Source organism: Podarcis bocagei (assembly GCF_964188305.1).
Source record: "Podarcis bocagei genome assembly, chromosome: 8".
Classification (NCBI taxonomy): Eukaryota; Metazoa; Chordata; class Lepidosauria; order Squamata; family Lacertidae; genus Podarcis; species Podarcis bocagei.
In genome coordinates, this window is record NC_138133.1 from 3,144,486 (window position 1) to 3,164,027 (window position 19,542).

A 19,542-nucleotide genomic window follows, 5' to 3' on the forward strand; every position below is an offset into this window, starting at 1 on the left:
ACAAAAAACGCGCAAGACGAAAGAGTTTTCCGTTTTTTGAGTCGTTCCGCAAGACGAATTTCCCTATGGGCTTGCTTCGCAAGACGAAACGTCTTGCGAGTTCTTGCGAGTTTGTTTCCTTTTTCTTAAAGCCGCTAATAGCCGTGCTTCGCAAGACGAAAAAACTGCAAGACGAAGAGACTCGCGGAATGGATTAATTTCGTCTTGCAAGGCACAACTGTACCTTAAAAGTTTTAGTATCCCTCATTAGATGCTGAAACTGCTGCTTTGAGAGCAATGTTACCAATTTTCTAAAGACTTTTGTGACGCAACACTTTTGCATTAAAAAGTTCCTGTTGCTTTAAGCACTGAACAAAATACAAATCTATTTGCTATTCTCCTTGTTCCATCTTGCTTTCTTTATTTCTCTGCTGCCCTTGGTATATTCAAAATGGTATAATCAATTCTTCTATTATATCCATCCTTAAAACTACTTACGGCTGAGGTTCTTCTTTTCCTGTTACATGTTTGGCTCTTTTCCGCTTTCCCAAATTTGAATTTCTTTTTAAAAAGGGGATGGGGCCTAACTCACTCCTTTTCATGCATTTGAGTGTACTTTCACATTTAGTTTGGCATAATGTGAAGGATATAGTGAAATAGTGAAGATTTGGTCATTCAAGAGTACAATAGTACCTCAGGTTAAGAACTTAATTCATTCCGGAGGTCCGTTCTTAACCTGAAACTGTTCTTAACCTGAAGCACCACTTTAGCTAATGGGGCCTCCTGCTGCTGCCGCGCTGCCACCAGGCGATTTCTGTTCTCATCCTGAAGCAAACTTCCTAACCTGAAGCACTATTTCTGGGTTAGCGGAGTCTGTAACCTGAAGTGTCTGTAACCTGAAGTATATGTAACCCGAGGTATTTACTATTTTGCATCTCCTTGACTGCCTTGACTGATATTGCAATAAATTTCTTCATTGGTTTCCCAAACGGACACCTGGGGATTAATACATGTACATTCCAGAAAGACTAATAGGACTTGAGAGTCTGTTAATTGCCTGCACAACTAAGATACTGTTATGATACATTATTCACATTTATTTATATATTGCTTTTAAACCGCCAATGCCTCAAAGCTGTGAAAATCTTAAAACAAAATACCTAATACAGATCATTTAAGTGACACAGAGAAATTACTGTATTTTTCGTCCCATAGGATGCAGCGGCCCATTGGACGCACCTAGTTTTTTTGGGGGGGAATTCCCTTTATTTCCCCCCCAAAACCAGGTTGGGGAACAGCGGGATGGCAGTGCTGCGCCTCCCCGCTGTCCCCCAGCTTGTGGGGCTGGCGCTGGGGAGAGGTGCGCTTCTCCCCAGCACCAGCCTCTCCAGCGCGCTTCTCCCCAGCACCAGCCTCCAAACCAGGTCAAGGAACAGCGGGATGGCGGCACTGCGCCTCCCCGCTGTCCCCCAGCTTGTGGGGCTGGCGCTGGGGAGAGCCGCACTTCTCCCCAGCGCCAGCCTCCAAACCTGATCGAGGAACAGCGGGATGGCAGCGCTGCGTCTCCCCGCTGTCCCCCGAGCTTGTGGGACTGCCCGATGTCTTCCCGAAGTGCGGGCCACTCTGCTTTCAGCGCGCCCCGTGCCCCGGGAAGCAGGCTTCTATCTGCGGCCTAGGGAGCCCTGCGGGAACTCCCGCAGGGCTCCGTAGGCTGCGGATGTCTTCCCGAAGCGCCAGGCACTCTGCTTCCAGCGCCGGGCTCCCGAGGGTTGCGCAGAGCTTCCTGAAGCCTGTATTCGCCCCATAGGACGCACACACATTTCCCCTTCATTTTTGGAGGGGAAAAAGTGCGTCCTATAGTGCGAAAAATACGGTAGTAAGCAAAGCAATATGACAGCAAATTCACAACATATGAGAGCCAGAGTAAATCCTTCCCAATGTAGAGAATTAAAAGGTATTTTCATAAACCTCATATCCTACACACTTAGGCTTCAAGAATTCAAAATCAAGTCCTATTGAATTCAACGAGGCTTATTCTCAAGTAAATGTGGTTTCAACTGCAGCCTTAGGAAACATGAACAGATAATGAAAAACACTAACAGTAAAAAACAAGCTTACCCTACATGGCATAATTAAGGATGCTCTGACCAAAACATATTCTAACTATTTTGGGTGAACAAGTAATTAGCATACTTAACTGCCAAATAATATTTTTTAATCTAATAGGGTTACATTTTATATGCAAATTAATTAGAGCTTCAGAACTTCCTTTAAACATGCTTATAATTCACCAGCATCAATTTAATTACTGCATTATTACTGTGATTTAGATATGCCAAGAATAAATATTGGAGGACCATAACCTTCATTTTAACTATATTTTTTAAAAAGTCCTTAAACAATATAATAGGAAGAGATGAATTAATACTGGAGGTGAAAATCAGCAGGTTGGCTGAAAAAGTCAATTCAATGTAAAAGCTACAACAGAATAATTCATTCTCTGTTAGAAATGCCGTAACTACTAATTTCTAATTCCAGATACAGCAACAACCAAATTACTATAATTATTGTGAAAAATACCACTTACATCATGATGGCTCAAAAATGTGTTTTTATTACATTTTCAGAGAGAAAAAATATATAATCATTTTCAAGCTAATCAGCTCAAAACCCTTTTTTATTAAAGCTGCATGAAAACATAATTATTTGTAACAGCAAACTTATGAAAAAGCATTTGTCAAACCAAGTGCAAAACATAATGGTAGCATCCCCTGCTGGTGTAAAATTTTGCATGGGTTAATTTAACCACTGTGATGGGATGATGAGCTGCTTGTGCATAAAATCGTAGTCCCTCAGAGTTTGTTCAAGTCCACAAACCTCTGTCTGTGACGGAGCCCCTCAGACATGGCTCCTCTAGTCACTAGCAGATTCCGACAGTGGCTGCTTTCGGAATCGCTTCCAACATAAAAGCTCCTTAACGGAAACACGTCTTCTGGACTCACGGCGTGACAGTTTCCGGCGAGGAGTGGGTCTCCCTATGGGAGGTCCAGAAACCTCCCCACTGTTCTTGCTGGACGTGTCCCTGAGCCCTCCCTCTTGCTCGCTTTCCCTCAGAGACCCACCTCTCCCCCTGCTGGTTCCTGCTTCCGCTGCTGGGTCTCTCCCAACCTCCGTGAGCCCTTCCACCACCTGTCCCTCCGATGGCAGTTCCCTGACAACCACATTTCAAAGCTACACACAATAGCGTAACCACAAAAGCAGGTATTGGAAGCTGTACATTTACTTGCAAGAGCTCAGTTAAAGCCCCTGATGGCAATGCATTTTTCCCAGGCTCATGCATGTCATTATCTTTCAGTTATAAGTTAACAATGTTCACACTTCAATATGCTAGAATAACTTGAGAAAATAGAAAGTTTACAATGGGAGTATTTGACTTATTGCATGACACCGTGATTGTGCTCCAACCTGCACAGCTTTAACCATGAAAAATGGATTGCGTTCAAGTAGGGTCGCCATATTTCTAGAAGTAAATTCAGGACAAAAACTTATTGAGCTCTTTTTGGGAAATGTCTGGGAAATTCCAGGTGTATGGCAACCCTAGTTCAGGTGAAGATTTCTCCACAGGACAACTGGAACATACATAGAAAAACTAAGGTCTACAGTTAGAGCAAGCTGGAATTAGCTAGAGAAAGGTGCACCTAATGGACTGAAGGAGCACAGGAAGTAGCTGCTTACTCACTGAGTTTGAGTATTTCTTGCCTTGGACTTTGGTGCAGATATTAACCCATGTGACTGCCTAATGCCCATGGAAAACATTCATACCAAGTACTTCCCCTTGTTTCTCACTGGAGGCAGCGGGGGGGGGGGGGTTAGGATTCTCTCTGTAATAACAGACTCTCACCTGGGGCTAGGCATAGAAACCATTTTCTCAAACCTTCTGACTGGGCAATTTCACCTATTTCCTTTCTCCTCTGAACAAAAAAAGAGGAAAAAATCTACTATAAAAATGAGTTCCTTATATAAATACCACCTACTTCCCTTGTCTCTCACCTGAGCGTTTAACAATATTCAAACCAATGCAGTTAATTAAACTGTACAAAGCGTTGCATTTTTACCTGTGTCACTTGGCTTCCGTGGTGGCTTCAGAATGTCATCTGGGTGTGGTTTACATAGTCCGTGGAAGGGACCCAAGTCAAAACAGTCATGAAGCAACTGTATACTCACTTCAGAGCATACACTCATGAAGCCCACTGCTATGCCATCATCCTGAAACATGATAATTGAACAGATGTCAATCTTTTTAAAAAACATATTTCAAAAGCTAAGAAGGGACACCAGTGCTCTTTTCTGGGGGGATGCAGGGGTACGTGTACCCCCCTAAACATTTTGTGGATCCAAGCTTGGCCTCATTGGGGGCAGTATTTCAATATGAGTAGGAAAATGAGAGTACCCCTAAACATTTTTTTTAGAAAAAAAGGACTGAGGGAAGCCATTGGCCAATCCAATTCAATGTGCCCTAAAGAATGCTTTCTCATATAACACAGCTAAAGAATGTCTGGCAGAGAATATCTTAAATAGAAATATTTACAAGAAATATATATTTATTCTGGAGAAATTTTAAGAGCAAACCGAGCAATGTATTATAATGTAGAATTTGATTAGAGAAGTGTACCGTACTTTTCTCTCTATAACACGTAGATTTTTTTCTCCTAAAAAGTAAGGGGAAATGTCTGTGCATGTTATTGAGCGAATGTGTGGTTCCTGGGGCCAGCTGGCCCGAGCGTAGGGGCAAAAATCCGACAAAAATCCAATCGCGAGCGTCACGGAGGAGGGAGCTCCGTGAGAGAGGAAGCTGTTGCTTTCCTGCATTCTGCCTCAGGGTCTTACTGCCCACCCACTTCTGTTTCGGTTCCTGTTTGCTCAAACGGAACAAAGAGCAAGCCAATCCCCTCCCCTCCAGGCAAGCAGAGGGGAAAGGAAAGGATTGAGTCCTTCCTTCTAATTCCTCTCCGTGCTCCGGTGCTGCTGCGTCCAGGGAAGCATTTTAGGGGCTCGCAGGCAGCCGGAAAACATGCAGGTGGGAGAGAGAGAGAGAGAGAGAGAGAGAGAGAGAGAGGGCTGGCTTGGGTGTGTGGGGGGGACTTTTGCCTTCCTTTCCTCCCTCCCGTTAAATCCCTCTCCTGCATTCTTAGCCACACTCCTCTCCTGCATTCTTAGCCACACTCCTCTCGTGCTCCTTGTCTCTTCTGTGTTTTTCCTTCCCTCCTCACTTAAAACGTGGTTACAAAGCATGGATCCACATGGATTCTCAGGATCTTTGAATCATAGAATCATAGAGTTGGAAGAGACCACAAGGGCCATCGAGTCCAACCCCCTGCCAAGCAGGAAACACCATCAGAGCACTCCTGACATATGGTTGTCAAGCCTCTGCTTAAAGACCTCCAAAGTAGGAGACTCCACCACACTCCTTGGCAGCAAATTCCACTGTCGAACAGCTCTTACTGTCAGGAAGTTCTTCCTAATCTTTAGGTGGAATCTTCTTTCTTGTAGTTTGGATCCATTGCTCCGTGTCCGCTTCTCTGGAGCAGCAGAAAACAACCTTTCTCCCTCCTCTATGTGACATCCTTGTATATATTTGAACATGGCTATCATATCACCCCTTAACCTCCTCTTCTCCAGGCTAAACATGCCCAGCTCCCTTAGCCGTTCCTCATAAGGCATCGTTTCCAGGCCTTTGACCATTTTGGTTGCCCTCCTCTGGACATTGGCATTGGGTCAGCCCAAATTCACCATCAGATCACATAGCATGTCCATGGCTACAGCCTGCACCAAAAAAATCACGCACCCACTGTTGCCTGGGGCCACAATGGTGCAAAAACATGGTTACAAAGCACAGATCCACATGGATTCTCAGGATTTTTGCACTGGGCTACCCCAAACTCACCATCAGATCACATGTCTGTGGCCACAGCATGAGGCACAAAAATGATACATCCACTGTTTCATTCAGAATTCCCCCCCCCCTGTTTTCCTCCTCTAAAAACAATGTGTGTGTTATGGTCAGGTGCGTGTTATACAGCGAAAAATACGGTATTTGTTAATATGCAATGTGAAATACAGTGGTACCTCGGGTTAAGTACCGTATTTTTCGCCCTATAGGACGCACTTTCCCCCCTCCGAAAATGAAAGGGAAATGTGTGTGCGTCCTATGGGGCGAATGCAGGCTTTCGCTGAAGCCTGGAGAGCGAGAGGGGTTGGTGCACACCGACCCCTCTGGCTCTCCAGGCTTCAGGTTGCTCTGCACCAAGGAAAATGGCCCTGTCTTTTAGCATCATGCAATTGTTTGACCAACAATATTAGACAAAAATAGCTTTCCAAGTGGTTCAACTTTTCGTCTAGGTCCTAAACCAATATTTTTCTAAAGAACTGAATTGACACAGCTGGCATCAACACTTCAATAAAAATAAAAACACATATAGTTCCCCTTCCCCCTTGATCATTTGTTTGCTTAGCTGAACAAAGCTGGAGCCCTGCAGTTGCTTGGCTCCAATGTAATTTTAGGCCCAAGGCTCAGCTGAAGCTGATTAAACAATCTATCTGCCATATGTGCAGAAAGAACCCGCCAGCTTCATTCTTTGGAGGGCAAACTGACTTCTATCTTGGCCCACATGGCAGTGCTTTCCCAAGCTACAGCAGCACTGATGAACCTCTGAAGGATTTTCTTGGGTTTGTACTGATAATGGCCAGACAAGGGTGCATTATTTATAAGATAAGCTTTGAACAAGTGTTTTACTCTGCTAAATAATTAATTGAAATCAAGCTGTAAGCAAGCTACACTGGTGTCATTTAAACTAAGGAGTTTATTAAAAATACTCTGCACCACTGTTTTTCAACCTCTTGAGACTGACGAACCTTCGTTGCACTCAAAATTAAATAGGCCCATGAACTCTTAACACTTGAACACATGGTGATGCATCTCCCTTAAAAACAGACAAATAGATAGATACATAATTTATGACTAAAATTGACATACCACTGGCTAGTATTTTATTTTTGCTAGCATTTTTTAAGCTAAAGTTTCACAGCTATACTCTGCCAATTCCTTAATTCTTTACTTACTGATAATTAATTGCTGCATTGATTCAAGAGCGGCAGGCAAAGCCCTGAAGATGATTCACCAAGAGGGAAGTCCCACAGCCAGCCCTTTCCCCCTGGAAGTACTAGATCCTTAAGATGACGTAAAAGAATAAACACTTTTCCTCTAATGAACTCCAGAGCAGAGTTTATAGTTACTACTGTGAAACTAAAACAAGAAACTGGCTGGCAACTGCTTTTCAATCATAACCAGTCACTTCTGCCTAACCTTAGCAATACTAAGGTAAAGAAACCAATGTTTCATTGGACTGAAGTCAGAACATGGCAGAGAGCACTAGCAAACCAATGAAATCCAAGGGCTTATAACAAACCTAGAATAATTATTCTATTACAGTACTTATTATTCTGTTGCTTAGAGACAGAACTTCCCAGTTACTTCTGATGCCATGACAAATCCCTATATTCTGATTTAGACCAACAGTGGCATCTAAAGTATCTGGGAATCTGGATTCTTACATGGAAGCCATTCAACTTTCTTTATACTCTGCCAAAGGAAGGATGGGTTTCTACTGGCCTCAGATTACCACAAAAATGTGAAGCATCACCCTAGTGCTTTAGTCTCCTTTGGAAGCACATTAAACAACTGACCAGAGATGCTCTGTAAGAGACTAAGTGTTCTCAGACTGTGGTTTTGCTTAAATTTAAAAGTCTATGAATGTGATCTGCTGCCTTATCTTCTTCCTCCTCTTCCCCACCAAACAAACAATGACAGTTAACCTCACTGGTTTTAAAAAGGCATTTCTCCAGTATTACTCACTGAAATCTTCCTCGTGTGCTAGACTGCACAGTTATAAGCTAGCCCTTGTGCTCTGTTTTACAAGGATTTGTTAAAGCCTGTGTCCTTTGGAGTTTGGGAAAACTTTTTATTTTTTCTAGAAATGGAATAGAGGAAGGGCACTTATCAGTAGGGCTTAGAACAGGGACAGAGAACCTGTTGCTGGCCAACCACTCCCAGAATCCCTGACCACTGGCCATGCAGGCTGGGGCTGATGGTTTCCTATCCCTGACTTACAAATGCTTCTCCAAACAGACAGCCTCAACCAGACTTACCCAACCTGGTGCCTTCTAGATATTTGGACCACAAGTCCCATCAGCCCCAGCCAGCTTGGAAGTTGTAGTCCAAAACATCTGGAGGGGACCATGTTGGAGAAGGCTGGCCTCAGGTTTGTCAGGCTAGGTTCAGCCTGACAGGTAGCAGCCGGTCAGGATTATTTTTGGGGAACCTCTACAAAAAAGGGGGTCCATCCTCCCTCCATCAGCAAAGATGCCACTAATTTTGTAGCTGACCTGAGCTCATAGGAAACAATGAGAAAATCCATGATTTATTTGTACCACTGCCCTTCCCACCAGGAAAAAAGACAGAAGCAAAGGCAGTTCTGTTCTCTTAGTTTCTGTGAATGTTTTTGTTTTGTATGTGTAGATTTTCCAATGAAAATGCAAATATTGTTCTTTGTTATTATCCTAGTGTAACAAGTTGAAAAGGAGTTTGTGGCTCTGCATGGTTCATGTCAACTCTGCAGTGTAGTCTGCTATTAACATTGCAGGTGAAAGGTTAGGACAAATCAGAGATATACACAAGAAACTTGCAACAGAATTCAGTATTATTATACCTGAATTGGAGGTACAGACAGCAATCAGGGAAGGAGGACTATAAAACAGATTGCAACAGAAGCACTGGGGAAGGGAGTGATCAACTCGTTATCTAAAGGCAATGTTTGCAATCAAAATGCTCCCACTTTGCGCCCACAGGTATTCATTAGCAAAGCGTAAAATGAAAACCCCAAGTCAAACTGGGTGCCAGGTGCTGTGTTTTTATTGTTGCATTTATATCCAAGCTTTTCTTCCTCCAAGGAGTACATGGGATGGGTCTCCCGCTCCTCATTTAATCCCCACAATAACCCTGTGAGGTAGGTTAGGGTGAGAGGCAGTGGCTGACCCAAGGTTACCCAGTGAGCTTCATGGCCAAAAGGGGATTTGAACCCTAGTTTCCTAGGCCCTAGTTCAACACGTTAACCACTATACTAGACTGTCTAGATATTTATAAAGTGCTGTTGAGTGAGAGATGAGATAATGTTTTTTTTCCAGTTGTTAGGCAGACTCCGTAGTAAGTAACTTTTTTAATGGAGTTGTGTTTTATAAAACCTCATATTTTCTGTACTACTATCCTATAATGTAACTGTAGCAGATGATTTAAAACGGAAACAAAAGCCCAGAACCAAATATCCCATAGAATAAAGGAATCAGTTCAGTTCAATATAAAGAAATTAACAGATGCCAAACAAGAATTAAATAATTCTATACTAAAAAGTGAAAAGCCAGTAGAATCCTGGTTTTGCCAACTCAACCCTTGATACACCAGATTCTGCTAAGCTCTATCCATGATTTACCTAGTGCCAATCAGCTTTTCCCATGCTCTGCCCTTGACATGCCAGTTTGTGCCATTCCTCAGCCTCACATGGGAGGGGCAGGATTTTTAAAACCAGAAGTTAACAACCCTAAATAATACCAAAGACTTATGGTTTCTAAAAATATTTCAGCCTCTAACTGCTTCTCTGCTGCTATTGTCTGCTGAGCACACATCCATTTTTCTGGATGCTGTGATTTCTTTGACATGTGATGCAAATGTGTCTAAATAAGTAAAATTTCAACACTAAATTATGAAAGATAACACTTATGACAAATCCTGGCTGGAGTCATCTATCAAAGGTATGCCAAAGATAGAATACATATATTTAGCAAGGTGGGGGCTACCCATTGCCTCTGCTTTATTTTCCTTCTCAGGAGAGGTGAATTTCTGTGTAAATTTAAGATCAAAGACTGCTTGGATTATTTCTTTCACAGAAACAGAGGTGTATTATAAGCAACCCTGATCATCCAAACACTGCAGATCATATGCAAAAAATGAAGTGATGGCAGTGTGTCCCAACCTCCAGATGAACTGTTGTTCTCAGGTATTTGGAAATTAATCCAAGCCACCCTCCTATTGGCACATACAGTAACCATCAAAAAGGCAAAAAGCAGTAGACCAGCAGTTATTTTGTAATAAGATTATGACTCACCTCACAAACTACAGCACGATTCTCTTCATCTTGTGCTTCTATCAGTTCAGCAAGGAAGTAATCTCCATAGGTTTTTCTCAGGGTATCATTGTGGCGTGCAAAGATAGGGGTGAGATCATCATGGTCTTCCACTCTACAGATGAGATGACTTGTTTAAGAATGTCTGGAAACAATCTACATTTTACTTTGCAGAAGACAAAGTTTGCAAAAAATCATGTGGAAAGTGTTCAATGTATAGAGGATCTTCTTAAAATCAGGATGAGCATTTAGAGTAGGTGACCTTGAAATATATTCCAGTTAATCTGATATTTCAGTGCACTTGTGAAATGGCCCTTGCACCCAAATTCAAATCATTCAAATGAATGACTTCATTTGAGCCAAAGCTTACCACATACCAACAAATTTCAGTTTGTGTTTCAGCACTGCAGCATGCAAAACAATAAAACAGGCACAGGCAAACTCAACCCTCCAGATGTTTTGGGACTACAACTCCCATCATCCCTAGGTGGTCCCATCAGGACCAGTGGTCAGGGATGATAGGAATTGTAGTCTCAAAACAGCTGGAGGGCCGAGTTTGCCTATGCCTGCAATAAAACAGAGTTTCTCTGATCACATTTAGAATGCCTCTCTCTCAAAAGTAATGAAAAAATATCAGTTATTTTCCATTCTCTCTCTCTCTCTCTCTCTCTCTCTCTCTCTCTCTCTCACACACACACACACACACAGTTCCAAGAAGGTGAACATGTTGCATGTTAGAAATTAGATGCAGCAATTTCTTATCTTCTTTTTTGTCTTACATAGCAGATTATTACTGGGATTAAACACTTAAATAACATTTTTAATATTGAAAAATATCATATATAAAAATGGTTGGACTTCACTTGCTCATTCGTGGGAATAGCAAATATGGTCTGTAAAAGAGTCAGAGTCACTCTGATAACTGGAGATCTGAAAATGAAGAAAAACTGGAGATCTAAGTGTCTAAACATGTGATGTGTTAACTTTCGTAATAGCAGACAGGATTTTAGTAAAGAGAATTCAAACGGAAAAGAAAAGGGTGTCTCCCCTTCACAGACTTGATCAGCCTCAGATTGGTGAAATGCATTTGACTTGGCAGCTAGGAACATCTCTTTACATGGACAAGCTGTTTACAAGTAAATCTAACTTGGCTTTACAACACACACACACACACACACACACACACACACACACACACACACACAGCTATTGATGAATATATTTTTGATGCAGTAGCACATTCTAGAAGCTCTGTTTACAACCAAATTTATTTTAAAAGCAGCATAAAATTAAGTAAGCACCTTGTATACACAAAACTATACAATCTAAGTGCTCCTGGAATCATCTGCAAAATGCCTTGGTTACTTGGAACAAACCGCTCATAGGTTGGAACAGAACACCACAAAAGTTATTTGATCATAAAAAGTGGGGGCTTTAAAAATACCGTATTGGGTGCTTGCTTTGGCAGCACATATACTAAAAATACCGTATTGGCCTGAATATAAGCCTCACCTTTCCCCCAAATTCCGACTGTGAAAAGCTAAATTGCGGCTTATATTCACGACCTTAAGGTATGCAGCCAGGAGCACAGGGCAAACAGCGCCAGGAGCATGGCAAAACGGCACCTGTCCTGTGCATAGTCCCCCGTCCTCTCCCCCAAGGCCGGGAAGGGAGAGAGCGAGGAAGGGGAAAGGCCACCGGCAACGCAGCGCAACCCCCCCCCCCCCCCAGTATGCAGCCAGGAGCAGTGAGGAATGGAGCGACTTATATTTGGGTATTTTTTCTTTTTTTCTCTTCCCCCCTCCAATTTTAAAGGTGCAGCTTATATTTGGGCCAATATGGTACATAACACAGGAGAAGGCATGGGAATGTTGGTGATTTCTTTTCCAATCAAAATGGCACAATACCATTCTGGCACAGATTACTGTGTAATGCTATAGCACACCATTGCTGGAAACAGGTCCTTGTTAGTTAAGGTTATACTTATTTGCACTGACTGCAGCCCAGAGATGGGAGTTCCCTCCCTTCAGAGTCTCTTTGAGCAACGTGAGAGACACCTGGTTTGCAAGCAGAAGGTCCAAGGTTCAAACCCTGGCATATTCATGGATAACTGGGAGAGACCTCTGTGAACTTCTTGAGAGCCATTTCCAGTCAGTGTAAATAGACAGTTTTCTATGTCACTGATGACAAACTTTGTGGGGACTGATTAGCGATTCTTTTGCACTGTCGTCATCCAGCAACTCTAGAAAGGAAAGGTGAAATAATAGACAGTAAAAGGAGAAGGGGGGTAACTGAAAGGAAGGAAGGAGTATGGAAGGGAATGAAAAGTACCCCCCTCCTGCCACAGCCATACACCCACCCCAAATCCACCCATCAAACTGACATGCCATCAACTAGCATTTAATTAAACTGAATTTGGTAACCAAACCCAAAGCTAAAGAGTGCTTTTAGACACTGTGTTAATGTTCTGATATGAAAAGTACTTCTGGCCATTCATTAATCCCCTCCCTCCAAAGGGATTTCTATAGCACAGGTTCTTTGTTACAAGGCTTATGATGACCTCTACTGGTGAACTAACTATTGTGTTTCTTCCATTTTGGTACTCCTAACTCATTTATTGCTTGCTGGTATTTGAAAATATCATACAGTTCAATAAACTATTTCAGAAATCTACTAGACAATTGAACCCTTGAAAATGCTCCAAATCCTATAATGAATTTAATATAAATCTCTTCATATATTTTTTTAATGATGTGCATGGGACGAATGAGAACACTTGCTGAAGTTAAAGAGGTCTAGTTGCCAAAAAGGTGGTGGACACACAGTGGACTGGTTCACAAGACAAACCTTGGCTTAGTTCAGTGCAGAATGGGAACAAAAAGAACCAGTGAGAAGCAAAGCAACTGTGAGCTCCTCTTTGGGAGCCAGCAGCCTGCATATTTTGTGCTCCCTATAAGCCATAGGTTGGCTTACCATATCAGATGAACCAGGCCAGTATACGTCAAATGGCAGGTGGGAGTTCAATTCCTCCATACAAAAACAACCAGCCAAAAACACTAGAAACTAGAATGATTCTCCCTCACACTTAGTTTTATACATATAGAAGGGTTTTTAAAAAAAAAATGTGGCAGAACATTCAGTCATGTGCACCCTCATCTGAAGAATAAAGTGCTGGAGTTCAGACACAAAAAGACTGCCCCAGTGAGAACTAGGCCACAGGAAGTTCCAGCATTTAGAAATTGCTGGAGAATGAGAACTCTGAAATATCACTGGTTTCTTTGCTTATGTAATACAGAATTTCTTTGCAATATAAAAAATATTCCACTTCGTATTTAAACATAGGGAAATTAGCCAACTCATAACCATATAAATTATTGACCCAACTAAAACTTGGAAAGGAATGAAAGGTATATATGAAAATGACTGACTTAGAATTTGTGAGGCTACAAATGAAGAAGGGAGTAGGAAGTTAACTATCACAAAAATCACATAATAATGCATAACTGTTACCTGGCACAGCGGACATACAGCTGGGGACAATATTGGTGCCTGTGTGACACATACAGATTACAGTCGGAATCCCACGTTGAACCTGCTATGCTCTCCACTGGTGAAAAAGCAGTTGCCAAGTCTATGCCTGAAGACAATAAAATATTCTGAAAATGATTCATGATTTGCACTAAATATCTTCAGCCACTAGTAAACATGCTTCAGTAAACAATGGTTTCTGGTACAAATCTTGCTATTAGTTGTACATTTTTAATAAAGAGCGACATCACATATTTAAAGTGAAATAAGGATTATGAACCAAGATAGGCTGGATGATTTGTGTTAGTTTCTCATTTTTGCCTCATGATACTTTTTTATTAATTCATTATAAAATGAATAACTACCAAGAGCTTTTGAACAAAATAGGAGCTCAAACCCAAGCTAATACTTTTATATTAAATGTTGATGTCAGAGAGGACAGAAAAATTCTATAAATTTTGACTCTTGTCTTAATCAGTACACACGTGTTTCCATATCTAGTATATGCTAGACCTGCTGTTGTCATTTAATCATGGTATATTTTTTCCAGATGCTCTTATTATAAAATATTTTACTAGTTCATTGTTTTTCTCAACTTTTGGCAGGTATTATCCAGTACAGATCAATAAGTATTTTTTAGAGTGCATGTTCTGTCTAGATGTATAGAATGGCTTTTTACAATAATACTAAAAATATAATAAAATAGTATAATCCTATACATGTCCACTCAGAAAGAAGTCACAGGACTGAAGACTTAGAACCTGGTTGGTAATTTAGAACTAGGTTTTGCAAAGATGTAGTTAATGACTTGTTAAGGTTTCCAGTATGTTAACACTGCCAAGAACTAACAATATATATCCTTATAGCCCGATCCTGCATTGGAAGCTGGTGTTGTATAGGGGCTACAGCATGAGGGCAAGTTGGGAAATGCTTGCTTAATATCTCATTTCAAAAGGGAGCCTTCATCAAGCCATTATATCTCAGCCTTGGTCTCCCTCCTGCTGTTATAAGAATTACTGAGAATATGTGAGATATTTTGGGTGGTATCCAACTGAGTCGCACTGAGAGGAGACCCATTGAAATCAATGGGCTTCAGTAATTATTGACAAGTAGTTTTACATAATTGTTTATATTGGTACCAAGTAAAATATAGGATCTGGAGTTGAAGAACTAGGATAGCAGGACACTATATTTGCTTCCTCTTTTACCAATATTGAGAGCCATCTAAGCATAGCTGTCAACATTTCTCTTTTTAAAAGGGAAATTCCCTTATTCTGAATAGGATTCCTTGCAAGAAAAGGGAAAAGTTGACAGCTATGCATCTAAGGCACAGGAACATGGGTTTGCTGACGAGCTTTCACATTACACCCAGGAGTGTATTGGAGGAGCCCATATTACAGGACTTTTAGGGAAGTAAAATTGTAAAAATAAAAAAACAATGCATAGCTGTGCACACTTATGCAGTTTGAAGGCCAACTGCAAGCTACTTGTTGATATGTATCATTTTATTTCATTTTTAAAGGATCCATTGATCCTCATATTTTTTTCCTCCACTCAGAAAAACGGGGGGGGGGGGGTTATTTTTATTTTCACTAAATGAATAAGTGGTTGGAAAAAGATTAAGTAGTCCCCTCCCCACAGCCGACCATCCCTCCCATAGATGCTGTTCCTTGGGGGTGAAAAACATGTTTGGGAAAATAACTACATTATTTAGGCCTTAGATGATCTGGCAAAAAAACCCCACACCTCTGCTTGAAGCACAACTATTCAAGAGAAACCATGCCACCAGCTCCCTAAATGTTTTAGGACCTCAACATGTCTTACCTAAATCCTCCTCACATGGTATAAAGAGAAGTATGAAATGTAGCTCTGGGATAGTTTTAAAAACAGTCCTGAATAAAAAAGAGAATTATATATAGCAATAGTTTCTGTTTTAGCTTTGAAAAACATTTATTTTGCACTCAAATATTGGTTATTGTGTTTGAAATGTCTCTGTTAAATAAGATGGGCAATAAGATATAGTAAAACAGGAAGGCATTTTTACAAAAGGAGAAAGTGTACCACATCAAATGATGAAGAAATTCCAGAGACAATTTATTTTAAGGCCAGATGAGAGCTTGCAGAAAACCAACCTGATCTCTGGCTGAAGCAAATAAATTAAGCTTAATCATTCAGGCAAAATCTGCAGGTTTTTTATTAAACTGAGGTATGAGCTATAGGAAACTTAAGAGGTATTATGTAATTCAGCCTTATCCTGATTTCAGGCCAAGGTTATCTAAATGGAGCAATGAGCTCTACCAAACACACTTTTAATATTCCACAGGAAACTGCCCCACAGCCTACTGAACAAAGTGGGACTACTGTCACGATATCTGCTTCATCCTATTAAAGACTGAGTCCATATACTTTATATGGGATTGAAAGAATTAACTGCAAGATGTACTACATGATGAAGCACAGTAAACATTTATTTATTTTCATTCTGATAAATGTTTCCAAAGCTAACCTAACACACGTTATTTTTCATAAAGAAGTCTGATTTTGTCCTCTATTTGGAGAATTCAGACTGTATTTTTCTTGTAATTTCTGTTCAATCTGCACAAATACTGGCTAGCTGAGCAGAAGACAAAATGAACCAAATACCACATGATCAAGTACAAAATTCAACGTTAATTCTGTCTGTCTCTATGACACACGCACACAGCATGTGAATCAATACCTCAAAATTTGTGCAAATACTTGGAACTAGTGGCTAATTCACACAGATCTTTTTGTCTGTCACTAGGAAGGTTGTTATGCTTGTGAGAACTAAAATAGATAATGTAGAAGTTACCTGTTTACCTAACCAAGACTCTGCTTGTGACAGTAAAACTTAAAAATAGAGACTGAAAACAGCATTGCCTACAATCCAGTGAATATTTGTACATACATGCTACCAGCTAAAATGGGATTTAAGCACTTTCATTTTTACTTAATTAAAACACCAACCAGGACCTCCACATTCGCTATATAAATCAACTTACGTCATAATTTCATGGCAACAGTCAACAGCATATCCATCTGTTGCCACAAAAAGATGCATAAATAGTGTATTTAAAGGCTGTGAATGAAAGAGACAAACAATTCAGCACAACTTCCATTCAATTAAATAAATTGCAAAATGTCAACTTAGGCACTGATCTTGTAAAATATGTGTACAAAATGCTGCAACAAAATAGTCACATAATTAGATAGCTACAGAATTAAGTGATTTAAAAACATCTATTTAAAGCGCAATAGTATCAATTATGTTCATTAGCAAGGATAACAGTGAAATCCTATGAGTCCTACACAGAAGTAGGCCCATTGATTCCAAAGAACTTACTCTCAAGCAAGTGAATATAGGTTTGCAGATAAATAGCTTAAATACAGATTAAATTTCCACAGGGCTGCCAGAATAAACACAGAACTCCTGATAGAGGTATCCCATGGCTGGAAAAGGTTGCTGACCCCTGCTGCTATTCAGCACTGAGGACAGCTCATACTCTAAAGAGATACTGGATTAACCGCTATGGTTTTGTGGAGCTAGACCTTTAATGAGTAATATACTATTTCCAGGGCTGTATTATTTTTTATATTCAAAGCAGTGGCAAACATTTTCAAGAGAGAAGCTTCAGGCAAAAGTTTAACCCTTCCCTTAGCCATTGGGCTCCATTCTCCAAAGCTGGGATGAACTGATGCCTAAAAATGTCAACATGGGAGGCAAACACCTTCCCCAATGAGAGTTCCAAATGAGGAACTGCAACTGATAAGGCCCTATCTCATACCACTATGCCATGGGTCATATCAAAAGGCAGGGCTTCCCTCACTGATCTCAAAAACTTGGTTTGGCAGCTATTGGCATAGGTGTCCCCCCCCCTTTAAGTACTTGGGCCCCAAGCTTTTCAGGGCTTGTACATCAGCACTAACACCTTGAATTGGGCCCAACAGCTCGCAGATATTCATCTCCTTGACATCTGATGGGAGGACATTCCACAGGGTGGGCACCACTACTAAGAAGGCACTCTGCCTGTTTCCTTGTAACTTCACTTCTCATAGTGAGCTTGAGCTCTGTGTCTGGGCTGAACAACTGGGGTGGAGACGCTCCTTCAGGTTTACAGTGCCAAGGCCATTTAGGCCTTTAAAGGTCAGCACCAACAGCTTGAATTGTGCTCAGAAATGTACTGGGAGCCAGTGTATATAAACTGCCCAGGTCCAGGAACATATGGTGAACAAGCCAGAGCTGAGTTTAAGGCAGTCTTCACCACTAAACCACCTGGGTCTCTCGAGAGAACTTAGAATTCAGGAGGACCCTGAAGATATGCCCCTATTCCTTCTAGGGGAGTGCAACCCCATCCAGAACAGGCCACCTGCCTACTTTTGGAACCAGAGAACCAGTATAGAAGTCGTGTCGGGATTCAGTTTCATTTTAATTAGTCTAGCCCATCACTGTCAATGCCACACACAATGGTCCATCACCTGTACAGCCTCTTCTGATTCAGGTGGAATGGAGAGAGCGAGCAGGGTATCATCAACACACTGGTGACACCATATTCCAAAATGCCAGATGATGTCTCCCCGTGGTGTCATATAGATATGGGGGACAAAATGGAACCCTGTGGGGGTCCACAGCCACAACTGCCAAGGACCCAAGCAGAAGTTTAATTATTTTATTTAATTTATTGAATTTATATACCACCCTATACCCGCAGGTCTCAGGGCACTTCACAGAATAAAATCAGAATATAAAACCACAAAATACATGATCAAAATAACAACAACCACCGAATAACACCCCCAACATATTAAGTCCCTCTGGTAGCGAGCCAACAGGTAGGAACATAACCACTGTAACATAGTGCCTCAGCTCCCAAACCACAGAGTCACTCCAAGAGAATACTGTAGTTGATTATGCTGAATATTGCTAAAAAAACCAATAGGGTAGCACTTCCCTCAGTCTCCCTCCCAGTAATAGTCATCAGAGGATGACTAAGGATGTTATGCTGCCAAACCCAGATTGAAACAGATAATCTGTTCCATCCGAGCATGTCTGCAGCTGACCATCATCACTCTCTCAATCAGCTTGTCCAGGAAAGGGATAGCTGAAACTGGGCAAAAATTATCACGGGGCTGGGAGGACCTTTTCAGGAAGGGCTGCACCACCAATACTTTCAAGTGGGAGGACATCAGTATTTCCAGCAATGAGGCATTAACAATTCCCAGGACGCACCCATCAATTCCCTCCCTGCTAGATCTTAGAATTCATCGTGGGCAAGGATCAAGAGAACATATGGTTAGCCCAAACCTTGCAAACATCTTATCTACATCATCAGCCTGAAGTAAGTGAAACTGATCCCATAAAGTTTGACCAGAAAGTGCTCTAAACATCTCCACAGGACCTTCATAAACTGTAGTATTAAATTTGAGTGGAAACCAGCAACTCCTAAGATGGACCATCTTAATTACCCTACCCCTATAGTGGGAGTCAGTTTCAGCAATCCAAATTTCACAAGACAGCAGGGTGACACATATCTATTCTACCACTGGATCACTCATGATCTGCTCAGCAGGAAAGACCAGATCAAGAGCATGTTCTACAAAGACTCTCCTCCTGGAAGAGAGGGGAGTGGTTGTGGGCGGGAACCCGAGCCCCACCTCTAGCAGGGGGCGTTAGCCCCCTGCCTTCCACTCACCTGGGCTGGCGCCCACCCCCATCGGCAAGCATCCAACCAGGTGCCTCCGAGGGGGCGTGTACAGCAGCCTAAATGCTGCGGCGCCAGCCCCT

The 19,542-nt window shown here is 41.5% G+C and overlaps 1 protein-coding gene across 5 annotated transcripts in view; it reads right to left on the reverse strand.

The window, feature by feature from the left end:
• The window catches only part of CFAP61 (cilia and flagella associated protein 61), a 130,674-nt gene that overhangs the window by 104,485 nt on the left and 6,647 nt on the right, over window positions 1-19,542 (reverse strand). For all 5 annotated transcript variants that reach the window (XM_081205956.1, XM_081205957.1, XM_081205954.1 and 2 more), the window contains exons 4-8: window positions 16,763-16,839; window positions 15,564-15,631; window positions 13,722-13,848; window positions 10,194-10,326; window positions 4,095-4,245 (exon numbers count right to left, since the gene is read on the reverse strand). In XM_081205956.1, coding sequence (XP_081062082.1) covers window positions 4,095-4,245; window positions 10,194-10,326; window positions 13,722-13,848; window positions 15,564-15,631; window positions 16,763-16,839 — 556 coding nt within the window. The remainder of the gene's footprint in view (window positions 1-4,094; window positions 4,246-10,193; window positions 10,327-13,721; window positions 13,849-15,563; window positions 15,632-16,762; window positions 16,840-19,542) is intronic.